This window comes from Plectrocnemia conspersa, unplaced genomic scaffold, assembly GCF_051122295.1.
Source record: "Plectrocnemia conspersa isolate PC_06_02 unplaced genomic scaffold, ASM5112229v1 ptg000009l, whole genome shotgun sequence".
NCBI classification, from domain to species: domain Eukaryota; kingdom Metazoa; phylum Arthropoda; class Insecta; order Trichoptera; family Polycentropodidae; genus Plectrocnemia; species Plectrocnemia conspersa.
In genome coordinates, this window is record NW_028277173.1 from 6692942 (window position 1) to 6718430 (window position 25489).

The following is a 25489-nucleotide window of genomic DNA, read 5'->3' on the forward strand; positions in this document are numbered from 1 at the left end:
AATTACGTTTTAGTACTAAATTTTTTGATATAGTATTTTAAAAGTTTAATTATGTCGTTTATATATATTTAAATAAGTTTTTTTGAAATATTTTTTATGTAGTGCGTTTGCGAACGCGTTAGAAAATATGTCGGTTCACGTCGGGTGATGGCCGCGATCGGTTGTTGTTGCGCTCGAAACGTCAAAGGATCGCGCGGGGCGTCGGGGCCGTCTCCTGCATGGCCTGCCACCACGCCGACCTCCGACATCTCAGCAAGCGCACTCAGTCCGACCAGGTGACCGAAACTTGAATCCCGTTCGTCCTACCGCGACCCTTTTGTCCCGGATTGCACACTTGCACCCCCCGAACCTTGCAAAAACTTTCCTTCGCCGATCTGACGTCAGATTCGAAATCGCACGCTCGCATACGTGCCGGTCGTTCGCGTCCGTCGTCTGCTGTTCTTCGTAAATACGAAGCGACCTTTGATTTTTTCGTCAACATCACAAAATCATCTATCGCCTTAACTATTAATTTGACATTTTAAAATATCACATATATAATTATCAATTTACAATAATCTGCAATTACTCGTTTATCAATCTCCAGATGATATCACTGTCTTAGCTGTGATACGGTTTTAAAGTGATAACTTTTATATTATTATTAATATTTTAATAAATAATATATAAATAAAAAAGCTTTTATCATTAGAATTAAGAGTGCTAAACACGACAACATAAATCTGGACATATTGGAAAAAAACGAATAAAATTGTCTTCCTTAATAAAATTAAAGAAAAATAAACTGAGCTGAGATTCTCAGGTAGAAAAGGAAACGAAATTCGATTATTAATAAGGACATTTACACAATTTATTATGCTACTAAAATTTTGCGCTGTTGAAATGTACACCTTCAGCTTAGAGCTAAAATAGTGAGAAACAGATGGCGTATTTAGTTTATATACGTCCAAAGAGCTCCAAAATCACTAATTTTTATACATATGGGTTGTCGATAAATGGTTAACCCTTTGAGCTGTATCGCCGTACATGTACGGTGGTCGATCTTTCACTATTTTGAGGTATCCCAGATAGTCGCATTTACAGAAATAACTAAAAAAGTAAACATATTTATATAATATTTTTTAATTTGATTTAATGTAAACGATTTTTATACAAATTAATACCAATAAATTAAAGAGTACGAAATAAAAGAGCATAACACAAAATATTTTATAAAAAAATATTGAGAGCCTCTGAATTGATATAAAAAAAAGTCCAATTATATATAAAAAAAGATGTAAAATAAATTATAACGAAATTTACTGATATAAAAGTGTTGAAAAAATGTATTAAAACATACTAATACAAAAAAGTAGTAAAATAAATCAAAGCATTAAAACGTTGAGAATCACTGATTTTTTCCTTTAGTTTACTATAGAAGCAATATAAAAATTAATAAATAAATTACAACAAATAATTATGGAAAAATACGTAAAATGTGTACTAACGAATTAGCAAATGCTTATAAATTATTTCACTACTCAAAGGGTTAATCCTCTCGTCAACTTTTCTTTTGCGACAGTAGAAATTTTTCACTATCAGACCATAAATCCAAAACTTTGCACGATTGATATAATATTGTGATAGAATAAAATAAAATAAAATCAAAAAAAGTCGTGCATTTTAAAAGGAGACTGGTGAACACCTGTAAATAAGCATTATAAGCTAATACTGAGTTATTTAAAAAATACATACATATACAATCAAATACCTTTCATTAAATTGTTTTTGCTGCAGCAGTAATATGCGTTTTTTGCTTTATAAGTAAGTAAATGAAGCGTTGTTTGCTAAGAGCTAAACTTTTTAACGATACTTGAATTTTTAAATTTTTGGGTGGGCTATCAGATGTAAAATATGAGCTGATGAGCACTGATTTCAATTATTTTTTCTCACCAATTATTCTCATTTTGTTTCATTAGCAATTTTTCGGTGGTATCTATGTTTTTTTACATGTTTCATCTTTCTTAAAAATTACAATTTTAATATTAATACTTGAAAGTATATTTAAAATACCTCTGAAGCATTCAAAAGGTTATAAAAAACTATTGTTAATATTTTCTCCTATAAAACACAAAAAATAAAAGTAACAAACATTGGTTGCCGAAAAGCAACAGCCTTTTTATTTATTAATACTATTGATAAAGAAAACAACTCTCAGTAAAGTAAATTCATTGTAGTATATATTGCAAATTACACAATGTTATATCATAATTCTATCTTTGTTTGATTTGAAAGTATATATGATATACTATAGATATTTGTATTGCTTTCTTACGACATAACCTTACTTTTATGTCAATAATTAGAGAATAAAATTAAAGTATGATTATCTAAATTTTTGCCGATTCACAATGAAACAATGAAATTATATGCATCCTTTGTTAAGTCACTTATTAAATCAGTGCATTCGAGTCATCGACCCTGAATTAAATGCGTAAATATAGACTGCCAAGTTTCCATACGTATCATAATTTGCTTTTATGGTCTTGATCCTATAAAATATATTCTTTGTGTAAATTGCAAATATATATCACATATCAGGAAATAGATTTTCCTTTGTCCTTGATGCAACTTCAATAAACGCTCAACGCTCTAGGTTTATGACGTTTCTTATTCTCTGGCTTTGTCCTTAATTTTATTCGAAGGGTATTTGGTGTTATGAAACTATAACTCAACATTTTAATATTACAGGTTTTAAGATGCAGCGACTGTTCGGTCCAAGGCGCAGACCTTTGGATTTGCATGCATGAAGATTGCTCATACATAGGATGCACCGCTACCGATAACAACCACGGTTTCATACATTACGATGTGAGTTTTTTAACTTTAAACATGTTGATTGAATTTATGATAAAATGTAATTTCAACAGGATTATCCGACGCATTGTGTCCATGTGTGCGTGTCCAATAAAAACATACGTTGCTATGAGTGCGGTAGTGAATTCATAGGAAATCCTCCGAGTTTATCCGAGTCATCCTACAATCATAATCAAGTAATCTGTCACATTTTACATTTTTCAAAGACGACGTCTATTGATCGTGATCACTCATTTGCTGACATGCTCGTCATTAATATAATTTCAGATGGGAAACTTCGGCGTTTTAGCTGGGGGTTTAAAAGGCGCGGGTGATAAGATGCACACCATGAACGTCCTCGGTTTAGAGCGCGGACCCGGACTTAACGTCTCCGGTGCCGGAGACTCTCAAGATTCTAGCGACGCTGATGATGAGGATTCGTTAGAGAATAACTTCGACGGGAAACCGAGAGGTGTGTTTAAAAATTATTTATATCTGTGAATCTTATTACTAATATGTTATTCTGATCATTAGGCTTAGTCGGATTGCAAAACATCGGTAATACCTGCTATATGAATTCGGCGATTCAAGCTTTGAGCAATACTCCACCGTTGACTCAATACTTTCTGGATTGCTCAGCCGCCGTCGATTTCCTTAGTGATAATAAACAACCGGGTCTTAGTAGGTAAGACTAAGAGTTGTATAGGTTTGGTTTGGATTAATAAAAATTATATTTATATTATTTTTTAGATCATATCAAAAACTAGTCAGAGAAATTTGGAATAAAAAGGCTCGAGGATACGTCGTTCCTAATAATATATTATATGGAATAAGAAACGTTAGTATACATTACAATAGTGACTTATAAATTATTAGATTTTTAATTATCATTAATGTTTAGGTGCATCCGATGTTTAGAGGTTATCATCAGCACGATACGCAAGAGTTTTTGCGTTGTTTTATGGATCAGTTGCACGAAGAATTAAAAGAGCCCGTGAGGGAAGAAAAAAATAGGAAAAATAAACAATTAAAAACTGGATATATCACTAGGCAGCCATTGCAAAATAATTGTTTTATTCAGAGCGCTTCAGATTCAGGACGATCGACTGATACTTCCAATATGCATTGTATAAAAATATTAATAAACATGTAAGAATCGCTTCAAAATGCTTATGTTGCTTATTGTATATGAATATGATTTTAGATTCTAAAGGAAACGAAAGCAATAGCGATAGAGGAAAAGCAACTAATTACATTCAAAGGTCTCCCGCTAGATCTTACGATAACATTCCGTTAATGGCTGGTAATAGATGCAGGTAATATAAAATTGTAATTTTGACTTTGGATTTTTTTGAAGAAAAAAAGTTTTATGAATATGTTGTATTGAAGGGTATATACAGAGTCTGAAAATTTAGGAAATGGTTCAGAATTTTTCCCTAGACACCACCGATCAGCCAGCTATTGTGATCCTAGGGGTTATTCTCAGATACCGCAAGATTTTAAAGGTATGCCAATACATTTCATATATATGCATGTACACTCGAATTGTTCGGAAAGTTCTCAGAATCAAATGAGTTTGATGGGATATTGAAAACGGTGAAAATCGTAAACTTCTTCATCTGACCTTCGAAGTAAATCAAAAAAATTACACTTACTATTAAAAAATGCAATGCAAAATGATATTCTATTACAAAATTATTAAAACATGAATGCGCGTTGTGACTTGCTTAGATATTTTTTTAACCACTTATACGCCAGTTGCGTCATCAATTAATTATTTTTTTTACAAATTATTTTTTTAAAACAAGAATTACTTACAAATTATATTTTTTTAATTATTAAAGATTATTTTACTAGCTTCATTTATCAGTATACCAAGTATTATATATTTATTTTTAGAAAGATGCTGACCCATGAATAGAAGTAACAGGTGACTCACTAAAAAGTTGTTGGCGTTTAACCCTTTATGTGCGGAATTAAATTTCATAAAAAGTCGGGAAATGTTTCAATTATCAACTAAAAAAAAAAGATTTAATTGTGATTTTTTTTATATGTTTATATTCATTCTCTGCTGTGTCTTTATTCACAAGATGAGGGGGAAATTAAAAAAATATATAAATGTTTTTGACAGTCCAGGAAAAATCAGGAAAATAATGCAACAATTTTCCTAGTTTTATCTGGAAAAATACAAATAAAAAAAATAAAAACATAATATTAAAAATATTTTTTTTGTATGTACATGTATTATGATTTTTATAGTGTGGGATAAATCCGCATCCCGCACTCGAGATCCTTGCATGGTGATTCGAATTTATCCGCATCTCGCATCTAAAGGGTTAAAGAGTTAATGATAAGAGATGTCATTATTAGAATTTTAAAAATAGTAATAAAAAATATTAAATTTTCTACTATTTTTCCTTGATTTACTTTTGCAACTTTTTATTACCATTTATTGAGCAGTAAAAAGTGTAATATTATTTTTGGCCCTTGTCGACGAAAGGGATTTAAGAAAGGGTCTTTCTTATAATTTAATTTAATTTTTTTCAACAATATTTTTTTAATCAATTATTTAAATAAACTACGTAGAGTCCGTCCAAGATATGAACGCTCATCGTCACAGTATTAGTGAGAAAATATAATAGGGCGACCATGTAAAATTACAAGTGCAATTAATTTTTACTTTTTTAATTTAATTTGTTGAGGAAAGTGTAAAATATCACTTTCTAACTTATTTTGTTTATTTAAATACATATTTAACTCAAAAACATGATAGCAGTTTTAAAATCACTCTCCAGATTGAATATCTGTTTAATATAATATTTTAAAAAATACCAATAGAATATTACAGGAATTGTTTTAATGATTACAAAATTACACAACATGACAATAAATTGTAATAAAAACATAACACATTATAATTTTTAATTCAATTTCTAATGTATGGTCACCCTACCCTTAAAACAGCCCTGATTTAGTATTGGTAACGTTCTCCTATCGGTGTAAACAAATTCGCGGAAAACTATATGTATGCATGCATACGTACACGCACCCCTATTTCTAACACAATGATGATGAGCGCTAACATCTTGGATGGACTATACCTAACTAGCTGTCGGTCACTCACTGTCGCGAGATATCGTAGCTAGTTATACATCATTTTTTCTTTTTAATTCAAATTCAATTCCTTCGTACATCTTAGTCGACTATTTTGTTGAGGTCATATTCTCACAGACTTGATGCTAGTGATGCCCAACTCGTGGCCTGCAACTGTATTTTTTTATATAAATTATAAACAATATTTATGTATGAAAAGCTAGATTGATTTCCATTTTTGTAATTTGAAGCCAAAATAAGGCTAGTTCAAAAGGCGCCAAATTTTTTATGCAAACTTTTATTTATGTATTTATAATAAAAATGTAATTCACTACATCAGTGATGACGATTATATAAAATATATTAAGCAAATAAAAATACATTTGAGGTTAGGTTCTTCGAATTTTATTTTGTGAATTTATGTAATTTTTTAGGATTTTTGAAAGCATTTGTGTAATTTTTTAGGATTTTTGAAAGCATTTGTGTAATTTTTTAGGATTTTTGCTTCCGTTTGTTATCACATCAAATGAAAATTTATTTATTTTGCCCTTTAACATATTTTTAAACCTGAATGAAGATCCTCCTTAAAACTTTTGTTAGGTCTTTGATAATTAGTCTAAATGACACAACTTTGTGACATTTGTATCGTTCTTGAAGAAGCTTATATAGAAAAATAAAGGTTGTATCTTTAATTACTCAAATCTGCTATCTTTTTGAACAATGCTTGTGTAACAAATTAAGTACTCTTGTAATGAATATACGATAACTTTATTATATATTATTGAAGGTGAATCGTTTAGTTCATCTTCTCGGCCTTGCTCCCCCATGGAAGTCATGGACCAAGAGAGTTCTGATAAGGAATTCGAAGAGGAGGACGAGAATTATGAGACGTGCGACTCCGGCGGAAGTGATTGCGTTTCTTTGAACGGCGAAGACACTTGCACGGCTCAATCGAACGGCGGCTTCAAGAGAAAGTAAGGCAGCCGACCCGACTCTTCAATTATATTATCATCATGTGTGAATTGCCTTTTTATTTTAACAAAATGCTTATGTTAACAACAGAAGTGAATTGGAAAGTGTTGAACGGCAAGAAAGCGAAAACGATAGTTCAACATCTTCGGCGACTAAATTTAGAAGTGTCATATCTGACGTTTTCGATGGTCGGTTGCTTTCTTCTGTACAGTGTTTAACTTGTGATAGGGTTAGTTTTTATATATATATATATATTATAGTCGTATTCGTTTTCACATATTTTTTTTGGTAATTTACTTATTTGAAGTATGGAAGGTTTCGATTTGGTGCGTATTAATTTGAGCACTTTGATTAGGTGTCGACTAGGGTAGAGACGTTTCAAGATTTGTCGTTGCCAATTCCGTCGCGGGATCATGTGGCTGTGCTTCATAATGGGAATACGCCCACGACGAATGGAAACGGCGTAGGGCCTAACGGCTCGCCTAGCAGTGGCGGTCGTAACGCCGCATGTTCAGACGCAGTTTACTCTGCGGCATCTAGTCAGGAAGGATGGGTGATATGTCGTTTATTTAAGCTAATATCTATTCAAGGACACGTTTTCATTGAAATATCATTTTAGGTATGGTGGTTATTGGGTTGGATTAGATCTTGGTTGTACGGACCTGCAGTAACATTGCACGATTGTTTAGCAGCTTTCTTCAGCGCTGATGAACTCAAGGGTGATAACATGTATAGGTAATGAACGATAAAATATGACATAAGATACATATATGATTACTAATGTGCAATATATTCAATTCCAGCTGTGAAAAGTGTAACAAGCTGAGAAACGGTGTGAAATATTCAAAGGTTCTCGGTCTGCCGGAAGTTTTGTGTGTACACTTGAAAAGGTTTCGTCATGAGCTAATGTCCAGTACTAAAATCGGTGCCAAAGTCTCATTTCCATTAACGGGTCTCGACATGCGGCCGTATCTACATAAAGGTAAATTTAACAATCACAGTAGTTTTGCTTGATGATATTTTTTGGATGCTCTGCTCGAGATAATTTGACATTTAATTGATCACGAGAGAAACATTCAATTCCTGTTACTTTGAGCAACTGTTTTTATGACCTATTGTCGTGAAAAATTGAAGCTGTTTGATTCAAAATGGTAAATTTCTGTAGGACTCAATAGAATTCTGGGTATTGCTCGTTTTTGAAGCTTTGTTGTAGGTACTTATAAAGAGAATAAAAAATATTTATTATATTTATGTAATTTATATAATCATTGAAGTACTTACCTACTTGAAAAATACAGATACAAAGAAATAACCGAACTAGTCAATTTTTTCCGCATGCACCCTGACATAGAGCACTTTAACATGCTTAAGGCGCAGAAAGGGTTAACATATATTAGGTGTATATTTTTATTAACCCTTAACGCCAGCGACTTGTTAATGAGTCACCTGTTATTTTTCTTGACGGGTCAGTATCTCTTTATAAAAATTTAATTCTGTACTTATGCGACCCACAGAATAATCTTAACATGTACCAATGCAAGTCAAAACATTTGCTAAATTTTTGCATTTTAATTTAAAAGACCCATCAGTTGATTTAATGTTATGACGACTTTTGCGCATGCACCAAATTGCTTCATCATATATACGTGTTCCCTTTCTTTAGCCCAGATAAAATTGACAGTAACGAAATATCTGTTTAAAATAGGTAAAAGTACAGGTGTAATGAACACGCACAATACGTGATGATTTTTTGTAAATAAGAATTTAAAAAATATACAATGTTATTTCTTCAGATTGTACATCGACTGTGTCCACGTACGATCTGGTGGCTGTGATATGTCACGCTGGAACCGCTGGAGGCGGTCATTACACGTGCGTGGCTCGAAACCGTCACGCTGCGCGTTGGTTTGAATTTGACGATCAATGTGTAACTGGTCTCACGCCTGAACAGGTCGCAGCATGCGAAGCTTATGTATTATTTTACAAGTGAGTATTAATTTTTATTTTATTAAGTTGCTATAATGAAATCAATTTAAAAATATTTATGTATCTAGGAAAACTAATCCTCGCATGGCAGAATTGCGACAGAGAGCCATCGAGTTAATAGAAAGCTCTAACGAATTGAACGATATAAAATTTTATGTATCGAAGCAATGGTTCAACAGGTATTTACAATTAAAATATTACTCTCTTTTACAATTGTTATATAAATATATTTTTTATCGATAGATTTAATACTTATGCCGAACCGGGTCCGATTGACAATCACGATTTCCTCTGTCCGCATGGTGGAGTATCACCTGAGCGAATCTCTATCGTCGAAAGATTGACGGCGGTGGTATCGCAATCCTTGTGGGAATTTTTATATGATAAGTCAGTATTTTTTTTTTATTTGGTTTATATGTTTATGAATATATGTATTTATCTGTATTTATGTTATAGTTTCGGCGGTGGACCTGCTTGTAATCACTTGCATTCGTGTGTCATCTGTCGTTTAGAAATTGAAAAGTTACAGAGACGCCAAAGGTTGGAATTCCAGCACTTTAATATATTGCATCAGAATTTTTTGGTAATTATGCATAGATGTGTATTTTATAAATGATTTTTCGTATGTTGATATATTTTTTATGTCCGATAGGAACAAGAGGCTCTATCTTCCATTTACGCTATAAGTATGAATTGGTTCAGAATGTGGCAAGCGTTTGTTCACAACAAAACGCAACAACCTCCGCCGCCTGTTGATAATTCTGGCATAATTATGAAATCATCGCAGGTATATAGATATATAGATTTATTTTGATCCGCTGTTTTATTTGTCATATTTTTTAAAATACATTATTTTATTTATTTAGGATAATAAAACATCTCCATCCATCGCAATAAAACCGGATTCTGATTATGCCCAATTGAATGAGGAATTGTGGAGATTTTTCTTGGAGATTTATGGCGGTGGACCCGAGGTCAAACTTAAATCTGCGCCTACTATTCAAATACCAGATAGATCGGCAAGTCCTTATGCTCATTCGACAGGAAAATCCTCGAATTACAGCAGCAGTGTTGAGCACAATACCCCTTCTATTGTGTTATCGTCGCAGTATAAGAAACCATCAGATGTATCTAATTCTGAAAAAGCCAAAGAGGTAGTGAATAATGAAAAGCATTATAAGAAATCGTTATCGAACGCCGATCTTTTCAGTGTTGCTAATAAATATGAGAGTGCAATCACTAGTCCTTCGGTTAAAAGTACGCTATCGCTTCAAGACGTTTCTATGAAGAATAATAGATCACTAGAGCCACAGAATAGGATTGTAAATAAAGACGCAAAGAAAGTGATTAAAGTGAACGATAACGGCGGTGATTTCGTTTCCGGTAAAATAAGCAATGGTCCAGAGTTTGAATTTTGCAACGGGCAGGTGTCCGGTAAGGTTAGAGATGTTAGCAGTGATGATTCGGAGTATCAAATTAGTAAGAATAAACTTAAAAAGGCAGGGATACGTAGGACTCGCCGCGTTTCAGAAAAGCTGAGGAATTCTCTGAGCGCCGATAATTCGACTGAAGTGTATCATTCCGATAAGAAAAATCACAGCGGCACTGAAGGCGACGGCGATCAATTTGAAAATAAATCTTGCGAGGTTATGAATAGTGTTCAGATCAATGGCACACTTCACGATTCTCCGTCAGAGTTACACCAAGAGGTGCAGGTTAAGAAGCAGTCGAAGCAAAATTTGACCAAATCTGGAAGCGGAGAATCGAAGCGATCTAATCGCAAATCTAGAAAGTCACAGGCCACGGGTAAGAAGAACAACAGTGTCACGAGTCAGAGCCAGCCGGAGCCGGCGACCGTCAACGGAGGCGAGAAGATAGCCAAATGATTTTTTATCGCCATTAGGTTTATGAATAGACTATCGAAAATGGTGGCCACGAAACGCGGCTGGCAAGCGGAAAAATAATTGAATTGTATCTTTATATAATATGAAAATTGTGATATAGGTATATCCAATTGACTTGAATGGTGTTGCCGTTGATAAGATTGAGTCACTGTTGTTTTTTTTTTTATTGAGTTGTATGGTAAGATTCCTCTAACGATTTTGCTCAGATTTATATAAGTAAAGAGAATCTTTCATTAAATGTACCAGATATTTTTATGGGTTAAAGAATAGCAATCATGTGTTCTTCCGATATTTCATGAGAGTAACTGCAGTCATTTTAGTATTTGTCCTGAGTTAATACAACCCTGAATTAATTTAATATATTTTTTCCTATGAAAAAGTAACACATATAAGTAACCACTAATAAGTAGCAACATGACTAAAAGAAACTTTTCAGAAAATAAGGCCTGAATCGGATATTTTAAAGAAAATATTTGTGTTCTCTTGAGCCATCTTTTTCTACTTGGCTCCCATTCTATTATACTTCTAAATTAGTTAATTTTTATTTAGAGGAATTTCACCATTATCATTTTATTTAATAATTAAAAATATTGCATCATTATCATTTAAATAATAAAATTATAAGAACTATTTTTTTGACAATTTATGTACTTTGGTAACGATTACAGTTTACTTTTGTTGATGGTCGATAATAATTTGAATCAATACATTTACTGATTTTTCATACCATATTTTTATTGTTTGTACTAAGTATTTTATAACGACAGTTTGACGAAAGTGCTTTAAACTAAAGATTAATTATTTAATGATCAATTTTCTTTGTATTTTGCATTTATTTACCAATTTTCGCAAAAATATCCTTGGATTTTTAATTGTTTGTTTAAATATTTTATATATTCTATATATATATATTTGTAAGTAATATAATACTATTAATGAAAATAATTATGTAACAATCAAAAAGATGTTGGTATATATTTTTATTATGTTCGCCATCGTAACGTGTGCGTATATTTCGATCGGATTGAATGATGGAATCTGATGCAATTAAAAGACTGTTCAATTATCATTAAATGAGGGGATGTCAAAGAATTATTTAGACTAAAATAATATGTAAAATGTTGCAGAATGATCAAGTATGTGCTTATAAACGATAGTTTGTACCGTATCTTTTGGAGCTTTGTTACTTTTTTTTTGTATAGATTTTAGATTACAATAAGTATCCCGTCCAGGGAGCCGAGTTACCAAATAATTGTTTTTACCCATCGCTTTTCATTTAAACGTTAATATAATAATATCGGGTGATTGTGAATATAATGGAGGTAGATATTTTTTCCGTATTTTATTGGAAACTATTGTAAATTTAAAACATTGACCATTCGTTTATAAATTGTGACGTTTGTTTCTTGCATTCCATCTCCTTTGAATACGAGTTCACTAGATTGCCAAATTCTGCAAAGACGATAAAATAATTTGTGTATAGATTTAAAATTAATATATTATTGTGTAATTATTATTATTATTATATAAAAAATAATAATTATTGAATGATGAGTACATTATTTTATTTTTTCTTTATAAAATACTGTTTTTTAAGTTGTTATGTTTTTAAAACGTACCCAATCGATTTTTGAGCTTCGAATTTAATTTATTTCACGGTTTGTGTACGTGTTATTTTATTTTACGTTTATGTTAAATATGATATTATTGTTTTAAATAAATCTTTATTTAATTTGTGAAAAATTGTAAAGTTTGTTATTTTTGTTGTTAATAAACATACAAAAAATAGCTAGTTATTCTCTATCATTTATAACCAACCTGGAAATTAAACAACCACCAAATTGTATGGAGAGAAATGGAAACATTTTGGAAGCCTTAATTGGGTTTTAAATTTAGAAAGCATATCTATTTCTATTATTTTCGTTAAATTGATTTTATGATAAATTAAATATTTTATTGTGAAGACCTGCTTATTCATTATGCCAAAAATTAGGTGGCACTCTGGTAACACTAACGTGACGGCGGCGAATGGCAACACGTTCCTTAGCGTTCCGCAGGGATCAATTCTGGGTCCATTATTATTTACAATTTTTACTAGCGACTTTCCCTCCAAGCCATATAAAAAAGTAATTACTGCCCTATTCGCGGATGATACCGCCATTTTATGCTCTTATAAAAACCCCCATCGTGCAATAATTCATCTTCAAAACAAACTCAACACTATTCAAAAGTGGTTCGATAAGTGGCTAATAACAGCAAATCCCAACAAAAGCGTCGCTGTAATGTTTAATCGCCGGAGAAAACACGCTTATGCTAATAATAATCTCTCTAAATTAAAAATGTACGATAAAAGCCTCGAATGGCAAAATTCAGCCAAATACTTAGGATTAACTCTGGACTCCAAATTAACATGGAAATCCCATATAAATAACATAACTTCAAGAGTCAAAACAACTCGTGCTCGTCTATATCCATTATTAAACAGAAAGAGCAAACTAAATGTAAAAAACAAACTGCTCCTGTACAAATCGATCATCCGACCAGTTATTTCATATGCCTCCCCCGTCTGGGGAGGTATACTTAGTCGTAATTATTCGAAATCACTACAAACGCAACAAAATATTGCGCTAAGAATGGCGACAAATGCCCAATGGTTTGTCCGAAACTCAAATATATTTACCGATTTAATATAATTATTCGGAATGCAAATATACCAGGTACGTGTTAACCGTAAACATGTTATACATATTTAGTATTATGTACCAGGATTGAAAGTTAATGTGAATCAAACTACCTAAACGCTAATAAAACGTATTTTTTATCTTGTGATATTCTGGGATTTGTCATGACGATCGCGTAACAATGATTACGAAGCAGGCGGTTATTTAACTAAATACGTTTGGTTCCATTTCGGTGTAAAGTTGTCTTATTAATCGCTCATGGCTTCTGAACAATAATTATGAACAATAAAAACTATGCACAATTATTAGAATCTAAGCACAATATTCCCACAGAGAACTGATAATGATATGACATAATTTTAAAATCAATTTTATAGTCGTCCTAAAATATAAGTCGTGGGCGCTTGTCTTCTTTATTCTTACATTTATTGTGACATATAGTGATAATCAGTGACGGTTGGTGAAAATAGAAACGAACTAAACATAATATGTGTTATACATATAGGGATAAATTATAATAAGTTTTTAATAAAAACATATACTGGAAAAACAAAGACCAATAGAACAAATTATGTATGAATCCAGAAAAATATAAAACACATTTTAAAGACAAAAATAATAATAAAAAATAAATACTTTAACTCTTTAGTCGCAATGAGATTTTTCTGAGAAATGCTACTATTAATAATTTGGTTACAGACAATTTATTATTTTATATTTTTTATTCATAAATAAAGTATTGAGATACTTATGCAATAATGTAAATTAAATATAATGCATTATAAATGCTTTTATTCATCCTGTTTAAAATTTATTTTATTACTTGCTTGTATACAATATTTTTAGTCTCTTGTCTTGGTCGTAATCTGTCGTCAGCACGTCGCTGTTTAGTTTATCTTACAAGTTGAAAATAGCATAGTGTATATAAAAATGACATGTGCAAATGTCACGTCGCTACTGTACACTGCTTGGAAGTTCTTGTGACAGACACATGTATTTTCTGTTTTATAGAATAGATTCTGCTCTTCTATGTTTCATATGACAAAATGTTGGATTTATTGTAAATAATCCTTATGAATAAATAGTACGGCTAGAGAATTCAACCGATCTTGACCAGTCTAATTTCTTAAAAGTGTTTTTATACGTTTTAGAGTGTTACAGCGTTTGACATCAGCTGTAGATACAGGTGTCACTAAAATAATATTAATTAATTTTGCCACTTCGGAATAGGTACCAATTTATTGTTTTGTATAAGTTGGGATAGGCGTTGATGTTGGGTATATAACAAAAAGTTTAATTTTCATACATAACATTTAATTCGGATATCAAATTGTCTTTACTTAGCATTGTATAATTTCTTTTAATATTTTTTATGTGTTCTCTAAGAAAACGTTGTCTATTAAATTTTTTTTTTAGAGTTTACTGTATAAAATTATTTAATTTTACTAATTACTTTATCCCAGACATTTTTAGAATCTCTTCGCTATCATCTCAGGAATAATATCAGCCATGCGATTCTGCATGCTAGAGCCCCTGTCGTAGGCTTTGATAAATCATTTTGTGCTTTCACTTGGCATTTGGCATTTTTAGTCATGAGTTTCACCGAGGAGATCAGTTTTTTGATACATACTACTCTTTAGATTTTTTTCACGTGTAAAAAATCGCGACAAAAATACTACAAATTCTTAAATACACAACAATCGCAAAAAAGAGTATCATGTCAAATATAATATTAGATTACTTTAATTTGAATTATATTTTTGCGCTCATGTAATGAGTTATTAATATATTGATAGGGGGGAGTGGTGGCGCAAATTTAGTGTTTGCCTGGGGCGCCAAATAATCTAGAGCCGGCCCTGCCTAAAACTTATTATATGAAGTGATTTCTCCTGGTAGTTGACATATATAAGTTTATATTTTGCAATTATGATTTAGGAGCAAATTATTGTTATATGTATATGATACAAAGTCCATTTAAATTTTTAAAACTAGTTTAATACAGTAATGGTTTCAGCCGACTCGAGAGCAATATTGCAAATGATTTTCAGTAGAAGAAGGATAAAAATGTAGAAAATGAACATAATCAGTAAAATACAGTTAATATTTTTTCATTATTTATTTTGTCTTAAATTTCTTAATAAATATAATTCATATAGTTCAATACAACTTCAAAATTTTAATTTCTTTACAATTTTCAATTTTTTATAGTTCACCAAATATAAAAATCTTTTTTTTATATTTATAATATATATGTTTATAAATAATTTCGATTATATATATCATCGGATCGTTATAAATATACATAATAAGTACGTCGCAACGTCGATAACTTACACAGCACACACTTTGTATGTACAATAAGATGCGAAAAATTGTGCCAAATTAACACGTACCCCATGGCTTAACTTTAAAATACATATCCACATTTAGATCGTAATAAATTCGAAAAAAACCCAAATAGATCACATGCAAGCTGATCAAAGAATCAAAACGATTTGTATGTACAATTTCAATACATTAATTAAATAGATAGAAAATCTTTGGCTTTCGTATTCTGCAATTCTTGAGGAATGTCATACAATCATTTTTTAAAAACGTGAACATACATTTATGTACTTAAAAAAACATCTACGTCTACACGCTGACTAAAAGGAGTATTTTGTAAAAGTAAAATACTTAAAGGATTAAAAATTCGGCGGTAACAAGGCAATGTGAATAAATTACAAATTATATCTAAAAAAAACCTTATTCTATCCTACTATGAAAACGTCACGAAAATTCTAATTGAAACATCCATTACATTGAAACATACACATTTTGATTATTCGCTCTTTTTAATGCGTCAACGTTCTCGTATCAGGCAAACAAACACCGAGACATTTAAAAGTGAACGAATAATGAAAAAACGTCGACTATGGCCATACTTAACTAGTGCATATTAGTTGATTAACTCTAAGCTATTTACATCATTTACACGCTTCGTTTAAGAATAATTTTACATCATTATTAAAAAACACTATTTAACGATGGTAAAAAATTTCGTGAAAAACTTTCGCCTAAATTTTTTTTGACAAATTATGGTAACTGCATTACGATGACAATCATGCAACACATTAGGACTAAAATACAACTGATGTTTTTTTATATATATATATGTATATTTTAATAAAACTCTTAGTAATCAGTTTTAAAAATATAATAGAATCTATCGTGAAATTTAAATTATATATTTTTTGTACATTTCGGTCATGAGGTCCAATTAAATGTTTACAAAAATATTTATCATGAATTTTTTAGATTAACTTTTAAATGATATTAAAAAATGTGTATAAACATAAATAAAAATTGATGTTGTAAATTAAAAATTATTATGTTTTTTGTGGTGACCTTACTAGTCAAATAATTTTAATGGAACTTCATCGATAACAGATTGACGTCTAGAATCAATATCTATAAGACTAGTCTTTTAAAATCAAAAAAAGTCTAAATCCATACAAATATAAACAACCAATAAGTTTGGTTTTTTCTATATTGTCATTAGATTCTATGTTATTTAGAGCAAAATAAGATTTGTTTCCTTCTCAGATATATACGTATGTTAACATTAACTGAAGACTCGTCCTAAATTAAAATTTAAATAAATTGATTCTAGACGTTACAATTATAATAATAGCAAACACCAGTGATTTTCAGTATTATTGAAATAAATTTGAAGAGAAAAATTACACAGATATACAGAAAAATTATAAATATATCTATTTTAATATATTTTATTATATAAGCACGTTAAATTTTATTTATGAAATAAAATTTAACATGAAAATTTCGACAATAATTTGATCAACAACATTCAACACATCGCAACAATTTTAAATTCATTTCAAAGAGATTTTCACATCTATATATTTATATATTAATTTAAATCATTACTTTTTAATCTTTAGATATATCTATTTTTATATATTTCTTTCTCCCTCACGAGCTACATTTTACCCAACCCTGGGCCAGCACCTCTACGTTCCTTATCTGCTAAATTCAAGTGCAACACTATTCTTTAAACATAAATGCATTCATTAATCAACGTCGTGGAATCATTAACACTCCGTTATAACTTAAGTGTATCACCAAGATTCGAATTATGGTTCAAAACGTTCACAGTTTATATTTTTTTAAATTAGGGTCGCACATGGGCGTTTGAGCGACCCTCAAGGCTGCTGCAAGAGCAAAGTTTCTAGTTCGTCTGCCGATCTTAGCAGAAAGGCAGCCGATTCCCTGTAGCCGGTGATGAGTTGTCTCACAGCTGCCATCTCGGCAGTGTTCAGCTTGTGAGGCAAGAGGAGAGGTTTGGTTGAGCTCTGAGATCCGTGAGAAACTCCTACGGCAGACGAGTTGAGACCCAGTGCCGTTATGGCGTTGTTGTTGGTCAACGAGCTCGGGAAACTCGACGACGATAGATTGTGAGCTTGCGACGAATTCTTCATCGATAGATCGGTTGGACCTGAAACATAATATTGATGATTACTTTATTATTATTATTCAAAATTATTCAAAAAATAAATTATAATTTTTGTTTAGTGCATTGTTTTGATCTGTACCGTGTACCTTTCCACCACGTCAGTGCATCTACACTTATAGCTGATTTAATTATATATGATTGCTATAAAACTATTCTAAGGGATCTGAAACAACTCCAATTGAATGTTCATTAGCGAACAGTCGACTTAATTTATTTATTCATACTCAGACATTCGTTACTATATAACAAGTTTTCAAAACAGTACAAAATGGAACCCCACCTGGACAACCAATAGCCAGTTTTAAAGAACAAGTTATTTTTTAAAGTAATATTTGTGTATTGTTAGCATCTTTCACAATAGCTCTACAAGAAGTAATATGATATATAAATCCTTCAGAACAAATACCACTTTTTTCTTCTAATAACTATGTAAAAAAACCGTAGATAATAATATTCTCTATCTTTCTCGAGTGTTTTAAAGTGATTTAGGTCATCTTAAGATTCTCCAAAATTCTTGATCAAATGAATATTCTTGCTCTCCGAACATATTCCTATACAATTAAGGAAGATACATACTGATAGGAAGTTTATTATCTAATCTCTCATGATCGAATTTTGTACATCAAAACCATTATTAATCAATGATACAATAAAGAAAAGCATAGCTTTATATATGTGTAATAGTTGTAAATGAATACGGTATATACCATTGCCAGCCAAAGCTGCTACTCCAAGTCCTCCAAAGTTCAATCCTTGGGTGTGATGCGCTCCGGCGGCCATTGCAGCAGAAAACAAGGCGCTCTGGTATGCAGCCATGGCGGCCGGAGGCGGCGCTCCCAGCGATGACAGCAAAGCCCCAGCGCCTCCGACTAATCCTGAAGTCGGAGTCACTCCGCCAACCAGCGAGGCCGAAAAATCAGCTAGAGAACCCGGCACCGATGGCGTGGATGTGCGAGAACTGAAAAATACAAGTTATTTTTTAAAACATAATTATTTCATTTACACTATATTTAGTAATAGACTTTTCAAGCACATAATATATCTTTTTTGGAATGTAATGCTGATTATATAAATACCCACAATGAATGGCTACAAAAGCAAGCAATAAATGTAAATGTAGATGACATACATTTCTCGATTCAAGAGATAATGCCAGTTGCAGCACGCTAATTTACCTCAATGAATAAGAAAATGGTCAAAAAAGAATGTAGCAGTAATTCACTTAAGTACTTGAATTCCTCGAATTCAAAACAAGGTTCGTATTCCAGGATTTTAACGCAGTTGGTAGTAAAGACATTGATCACATACATATGTGATTGAGGTCACATTTAAAGCGATGTTATGTTTATTTCCAGAATCCTATCGATTCCTAACGAGTTGGCTTTTGCTTTAAGCTCATTTCACTCTGCTTTCGTTATGACAATTAATAAGTTACAAGACTCAATAATGCAAGGATTTGACTTAAAATTATGTCAATATCATAGTGAAACATTTGAGCATTAAAACATCTTTTAATAATTTTACAATTAAAACAAGCGTTTAAGGATATGATATAACTAGGCAAAAGAATCTATGATTTTAGCGATATATATTTAACTAAATTCATAAGAGCTGTGCCGTAAAAGGAAGATATGCAAATTACCTAGTGTTCTTTCCAGTGGTACTGCTTATGTCATTCTGACCTTTACTTATATTATTGTTATTTAAGCATATCCCATTATCTAACGAGTTTTGAATAGAAGCGCTTAATAGCGAAGGCAGACTAGAAGTGGCCTCTCCTTTTCCCTGAAGTCCCGGACTTCCTCTTTGCAACTGAGCCGCAGCTACCGAACTGTTGTACAGTCCCAACAAAGGATGGGTAACAGCAGCTGACGAGGCAGTAGTGTCTATCGCCTGTAAGGAGCAAAAAGAAGAAATGATTACAAATTCCACTTTGAATAGCAGAAGAAAGCGATATGTACAATATTAACCATTCCCGGAGTCGATGTGGGCATTGATTGACTTACGGGTTCTAGGCCTAATCTCATCCTTTTGGCGTTGTGACTTTCGTTTTCACAAGCCTGGGCCAGGATTTGCTCGGCTTGCACGGACGTCAGGTGCGCTGGAGTCGGTCGGATCTGAGAGTTAAGAATATGCGTAAGAAACTCTAGATTTTTGATTACGGCTCTTGGTTTGGTATGGTGCTTACCGTTGCGTCCCAGGATGGAGTTGTGGAATTACCCGACGGTAGTTCGCCGCGGACTTTCTTGTTCCTGCGACAGCTTTTCAGATAGGTCCTTATCCTTTTGCGAGCCCTTTCGGCAAACTCTGGAAACTGGCGCGTGCATGAGTCAATGATGGCTTGTATCTTCTCTTTGGGTTGTTTAGAAATCGGAACTATGCGGTCCAGGTTCTCATCGACGAAAAGACGCACGAACATCTGCAGAAAAGTTATGATTTTTAATTAATTTGATAAGTAACATATCAATTGACACAAAACAAAGAAAAAAAATTTTCAGTCATGATTGTTGGAAGTTGATCATCCTTTTAAAAGGCCCGTTGACGCTGTCACAACACAAAACGTTAAGGAAGTGGAAAAGTTGATACAAGAAGAATATACGACTACAATGATCATCGTTTCATAAAATTTTAGTTCATTCATAAACGGCGTCGTTACCGCTATGTAAGTCTTTGAGAACAGATCTAAATGACTGGCAAAAAGTTTAAGTTTGCTCCATTAGCTGAAAGGTTACTGCTTATATATTATAAAGAAACAAGTGTAACATAACTGAGAAGTGCAAATCATTAATCAAAGAATAATGCTATTAAAAATTCGGAAAGGTTCTGTTTACAAATGACAAAAATAGAGAGAAATTGCTGTTGTGATGCTATTTGGGTTTCATCTATTTTTTAGTACGCATTGAAGAAATCTGGTTTAGTAGATGGATTTATTTATTGTAAATCTTCCATTGCAACGTGACAGGCGTTAGTCCAATGCGTTACAACGGATACAACACAATCAACAACCTGCTGTGATATAATTCGAGTTTCATCTATTTTATAGTATGCATTAAAGTAAGCTCGTTGAGTAGCTGGATTTATATATTGTTAGTCTTCCATTGCAATATGACAGGCGCTAGCCCAATGCGTTACAACGGAGTCAACACAATCAACAACTACTAAATAGTAGTGAGACATCAGACTGAAATCAAAGTCTGTAAATATAGATGTCATTATGCACAATCTAGCTAGATTTTATTTTAATTATTCATCCGTGATATTAGAAAATCTAATCTGTGAAGCTTGATCGAAATTATAATTATAGAATCATTATTGATTCTGATTTTTCAAACACGATAGAAATTTAAAAACATGTTGGTTTGTATGAAATTTTAAAATTCATAAATTAAAATTGCAGAGCATCGATGGATTGTCGACACCACCCCTCAGCAACATCAAAATGTGCTTCATTGAATACATGCTACGTTGAGAATGCAATGAAGTGTGCCTGAACGGTCTCAGGAAAAAACACTAGGATACAAATCTCTCTTGAGAAATTTCCTCTGGATCATTTCTAACAACAAGAGTATTTCGTTTCGCTAAGGTTTCAGATGATGAAACTACAAGTTAGCGTCTGTATTTCTGCTTAAAACACCTCCGTCTAAACTGCAAAAGGGTGTGGAAAATGTGGCAGCATGACACTCTGTGAGGTCGATCGATCACCTCTCGATAAACTAAACTATTTTTGAAGAATTATTTGGTTATAATAAAAAAGTCGACAATTAAAACGAAAAGATCTAGAAAATTCCGAGGATATTATGATGAGAGGTAGTCAGCCGATTGTCTATCAGCCACCAACGCGATTTAATGTATTTTTGTAGACAGTGAAATCCAGATAATGGAGCTATAATTCGAGGGAGCTACGAAGTAACGTATCGTACAGAGAGGCGCGCTCCGCATAACGAAGTCGAGTATTCTCGACGCCGTATCGCACGTGTGAAGTGTATTATGAGTATTAAAGGAGAATGTATTAAACGATAAAAATAATTTGTTTCAATACACATCCCCCAAAAACTCATACAGTGAGCCTTTACACTGCCGTTCATAATTTTAGCTTCGGGAATAAATGAAAATATATTGCGTCTGTGAAAATTGTCTTATCAACCAGCTGCAGATAGGGAATATATGTATCTTCGAAACCATCAAGCAGTTCGTTGGCGAACCATATGCAATGTAGGGCTTAAAATACACTGAAGGTTGTTGGTTTCTGATTAAAGAAGACAGCTGGATATCCTTGAGAGGAATATATATATACACCAAGCTTTGTCGAACTATCGAGATTGCTGAGGGCAGAGTACCCCCGCCCCCATTAGGATGCAAAAATATCTGATTCTCAGTACGTTTTTTTAAAGTGTAAGTTGTTGTATGATATGGTAAATAGTTTTAGATTTAATATATGACTGCATTATCTTTTGCATTGAATGTTGCTATTATGATGTTGATAGTACATAAAACACTTACATTAAAAGCTTTGAGTCTCTCAGGATCGTGCTGCTGAGGATCCAGTCTATCATCACTCTCATCATCCGATCCAAGAGCATCATCATCATCTTTTCCATTTCCGGCTGAAGACGAAGTCTCGTCGTGGTTTCCTCCAGGCTCCGTATTAGCAGATCCCAGCATCACCGGACTCTAGATAAGCATAAAAACATCAATTACATATAATTTTGTGATACTATAAAAGTATTTTTGAATTATTCTTCAAAGTTTTCCTCTGTCATCTTCCAGATATAACCTTAAAACTCACCGGTTGATCCCTCATGGATCTGGTGGGAGGCCTGCTCCCAGCCAAGCCCAATGCGGAATGGTAAGAAGCCCACAAGTCCGCCATGTTGGTGTCTCCGCCGACCCCGTCCATGGTCTCTCCGTTGCGACCTTCGAAATTGAAGAAAAAACAGAACGATTAGCGTTGACAAATTTTGCGCCGGCTGAAGAAAAAGAATCGTTTCGAATAAATTACACGCCGCATAGGTGGTCATTATAATCGCATCAGTAGCGACTTCTGACATTTCTAAGTTCGTCCACCTGTACTGGCGGCAGAGGTACCCTTCGCATATTAAAAGGGACTACGGGGTATCGTTTGCTTAAAGTTGTGGTAATCGGTGGGAGTTGACCCTTTCGAAGAATGAATCGATGAGGTAGAAAGTGCGGGCTAACTACGTATGAATGTGAAAAGTAGCATATACTTAAGGAGTAAAATAAAAATACTGTTACTTTTAATGTTAAATTTAACACACATTTGCATTTTATTGCTTTAGTGTATGATAACTCATTGCTCTTAATTAAAATAATAAATATATCATAATCTGAATGCTTTAACTAAACAATGAATTTAACGAAGCATTACTTATTCCGAAAGACAGTGTTTATGATTATTTATTCAATTGAATCATTTCTTATGAAAAACTGGATATTAGAGTTTTCTAAACACTACAAAAAGTTCACAAGAAAACCTTCATTTTGAATCTAAAGCTACGATTATATTGTTGATGTGAGAAATATATTTTAAATATAATCTTATGCTGCATAGTATATAAATTTATTTACTGTACTTTTTTAGTGTATTCTATATTTAATATTACGATTAACGAATACTTGAAGAAATATAAGAACATAAACAGAATTGGATTTAATTGTCAATACATTGCCATTGTTTCTAAGACCGTATCTTAAGGATTAGATGACTTCTTAATAGCATAATAACGATTGTGAAAATAAATACATAATATGAATTATATATTACTCATATAAGAATTAGTTATTTCACTAGGGAAATAAGTCAAATTAAATTTCTTAACAGATAATTTATTGACTTTATTATTGATATTATGCATTTTTTGTCATGTATAAGATATATTAAATATGTTTTAACACGTAACGAGTATACAGTACTAAATGTAAACAAGAGTTCTAAGAACCTATTTGACCTTTAGCGACCCTCTTTCGATTCATTTCAACGGACGTATTTACGATTGCAAATTTTTTCGAAAACTGCAAGGGATCTAAAGGCCAAATGCATTAATTTTACATTAGTTTTGGCGAAAAACGAAGCAGATGCACCCAGCTCATTCGAGCGTATAATATTAACTTAAATCATTCCAAAAAAATACACCAACAAAGAATACTAAAAAATCTCGAAAGCCACAAAACAACGAACAAGTTGTAAGTAATGAGAAAATTCACATCAGTTTCACTCGATTCATATATTTTTTTCAATTGCAATGATGATAAATTATTTTTTTGTAATATGTGTGATACAATACCATAAAAATATAATAATTGTTAACCATTTCTGTAGCATGTATTATATAACAAAATTTATATAGCAAACAATACCGAAACCGTCACAAAGCATGCTAACAAAATAAAATAAAAATTTGCAAAATAAAAACGTGATTGATATAAAACGTGTAGGTATACAGATTCTATAACGTTTTGATATGATTGTGATGCTTTTTTGTTGTTTTTGTGTATTGCCATGTATTTTGTTATGTGGATGTCGAGTCCGACACATCGTCGCCTTCATGTGTGTGTGTGTGTGTGTATATATAATTTGATGCAAAAATCGTGTCACTTTATATCAAATTTGATTATGATTCTTAAAATGGTTTTTACACATTTATTATTTAACTTGAGATATCAGTGCAATATATTTATAATAATAAAAAAATATTAATGTTGTATTGTATAAAAGCAGACAGTGTGTTATTGAATATATTATCACAATAAAAACCATTTATATATATGTATAGTACATTTCAAAACAATTTTAAGTTAAAGTGACAAGATTTTAGCTTTGTATTTTTTTTTTGATGATGTGTTTGTGCGTGTTGAAAAAAAACCGACGAGCCAATTGAAACTTTGACATTGCAAGCCAATCAATAGTTATATAAAATTTCAAAAATTTTGTTCGAAATAGTGTGCCAGCATGTGTGTTTACCTCTGTTCTGGGTGTGTATGTTCCAAGCAAGAAGCATCAATTTCAGCTTGTCAGCGTCTTTCATGTGAATACCTGCCGAGGAAACAATACAAATAGCGCCCAATCACTCGTGTGCTCGATTAAAAAAAATAATCGCCAATAACAGAGATCGGTGATAATACAGTTAAATAAATAAATTAAAAATAAAATAAAATATCAATAATAACAATAAAAAACAGCCGAAATAAATAAGAAAAGTGACGGAGCAAAATAATACAGAATAGCAATAAGCAGAATTTTGGTAGCCCTGATTTATTTTTTCTATAGTTGAGTTTTGCTCAAAACTCGCATTTTTTTCTACAGTGAATTCAGTTAAATAACACGAAAAAGTTTTTCGCTATAAAACTCGAAATTTAGATATCATCGATTTTATTATTAAATAAACATTTTTACTTTTAGTATATTTAAAAAAAAATACGACTCGTAATAAAATACTATGTTATATAGTACACGTTTAATTTTGATTACAATTTTTTTCAATTGG

At 32.1% G+C, this 25489-nt stretch overlaps 2 protein-coding genes across 11 annotated transcripts in view; one reads left to right on the plus strand and one right to left on the minus strand.

Annotated features, from left to right (window-relative positions):
• Positions 1–132: 132 nt before the first annotated feature.
• On the plus strand, positions 133–11408 carry Usp20-33 (Ubiquitin specific protease 20/33). Of its 2 annotated transcripts, XM_088193497.1 has the most exons (20): positions 133–275; positions 2731–2850; positions 2910–3032; positions 3124–3307; positions 3370–3520; positions 3586–3673; positions 3737–3962; positions 4040–4151; positions 4225–4340; positions 6716–6902; positions 6991–7129; positions 7256–7453; positions 7520–7635; positions 7704–7882; positions 8694–8886; positions 8955–9065; positions 9130–9273; positions 9343–9469; positions 9539–9673; positions 9753–11408. In XM_088193497.1, the coding sequence occupies exons 1-20, from the start codon at positions 219–221 to the stop codon at positions 10770–10772; spliced, it is 3726 nt and encodes a 1241-aa protein (XP_088049623.1). In that variant the 5' UTR covers positions 133–218; the 3' UTR covers positions 10773–11408. The 2 variants fall into 2 exon arrangements, with proteins under 2 accessions (XP_088049623.1, XP_088049624.1); XM_088193498.1 differs by lacking the exons at positions 133–275; positions 6991–7129.
• A 5196-nt stretch (positions 11409–16604) lies between these two features.
• LOC148231756 (nucleolar protein 4) overlaps positions 16605–25489 on the minus strand; it is a 314898-nt gene continuing 306013 nt past the window's right edge. For 5 of the 9 annotated variants that reach the window (XM_088191999.1, XM_088192003.1, XM_088192008.1 and 2 more), the window contains 8 exons: positions 24967–25038; positions 22774–22901; positions 22488–22658; positions 20176–20406; positions 19949–20104; positions 19630–19880; positions 18695–18945; positions 16605–17969 (listed from right to left, as the gene is read on the minus strand). In XM_088191999.1, coding sequence (XP_088048125.1) covers positions 17677–17969; positions 18695–18945; positions 19630–19880; positions 19949–20104; positions 20176–20406; positions 22488–22658; positions 22774–22901; positions 24967–25038 — 1553 coding nt within the window. In that variant the 3' untranslated portion in view covers positions 16605–17676. The remainder of the gene's footprint in view (positions 17970–18694; positions 18946–19629; positions 19881–19948; positions 20105–20175; positions 20407–22487; positions 22659–22773; positions 22902–24966; positions 25039–25489) is intronic. The other 4 variants (XM_088192002.1, XM_088192007.1, XM_088192001.1 and 1 more) reach the window with 3 other exon arrangements.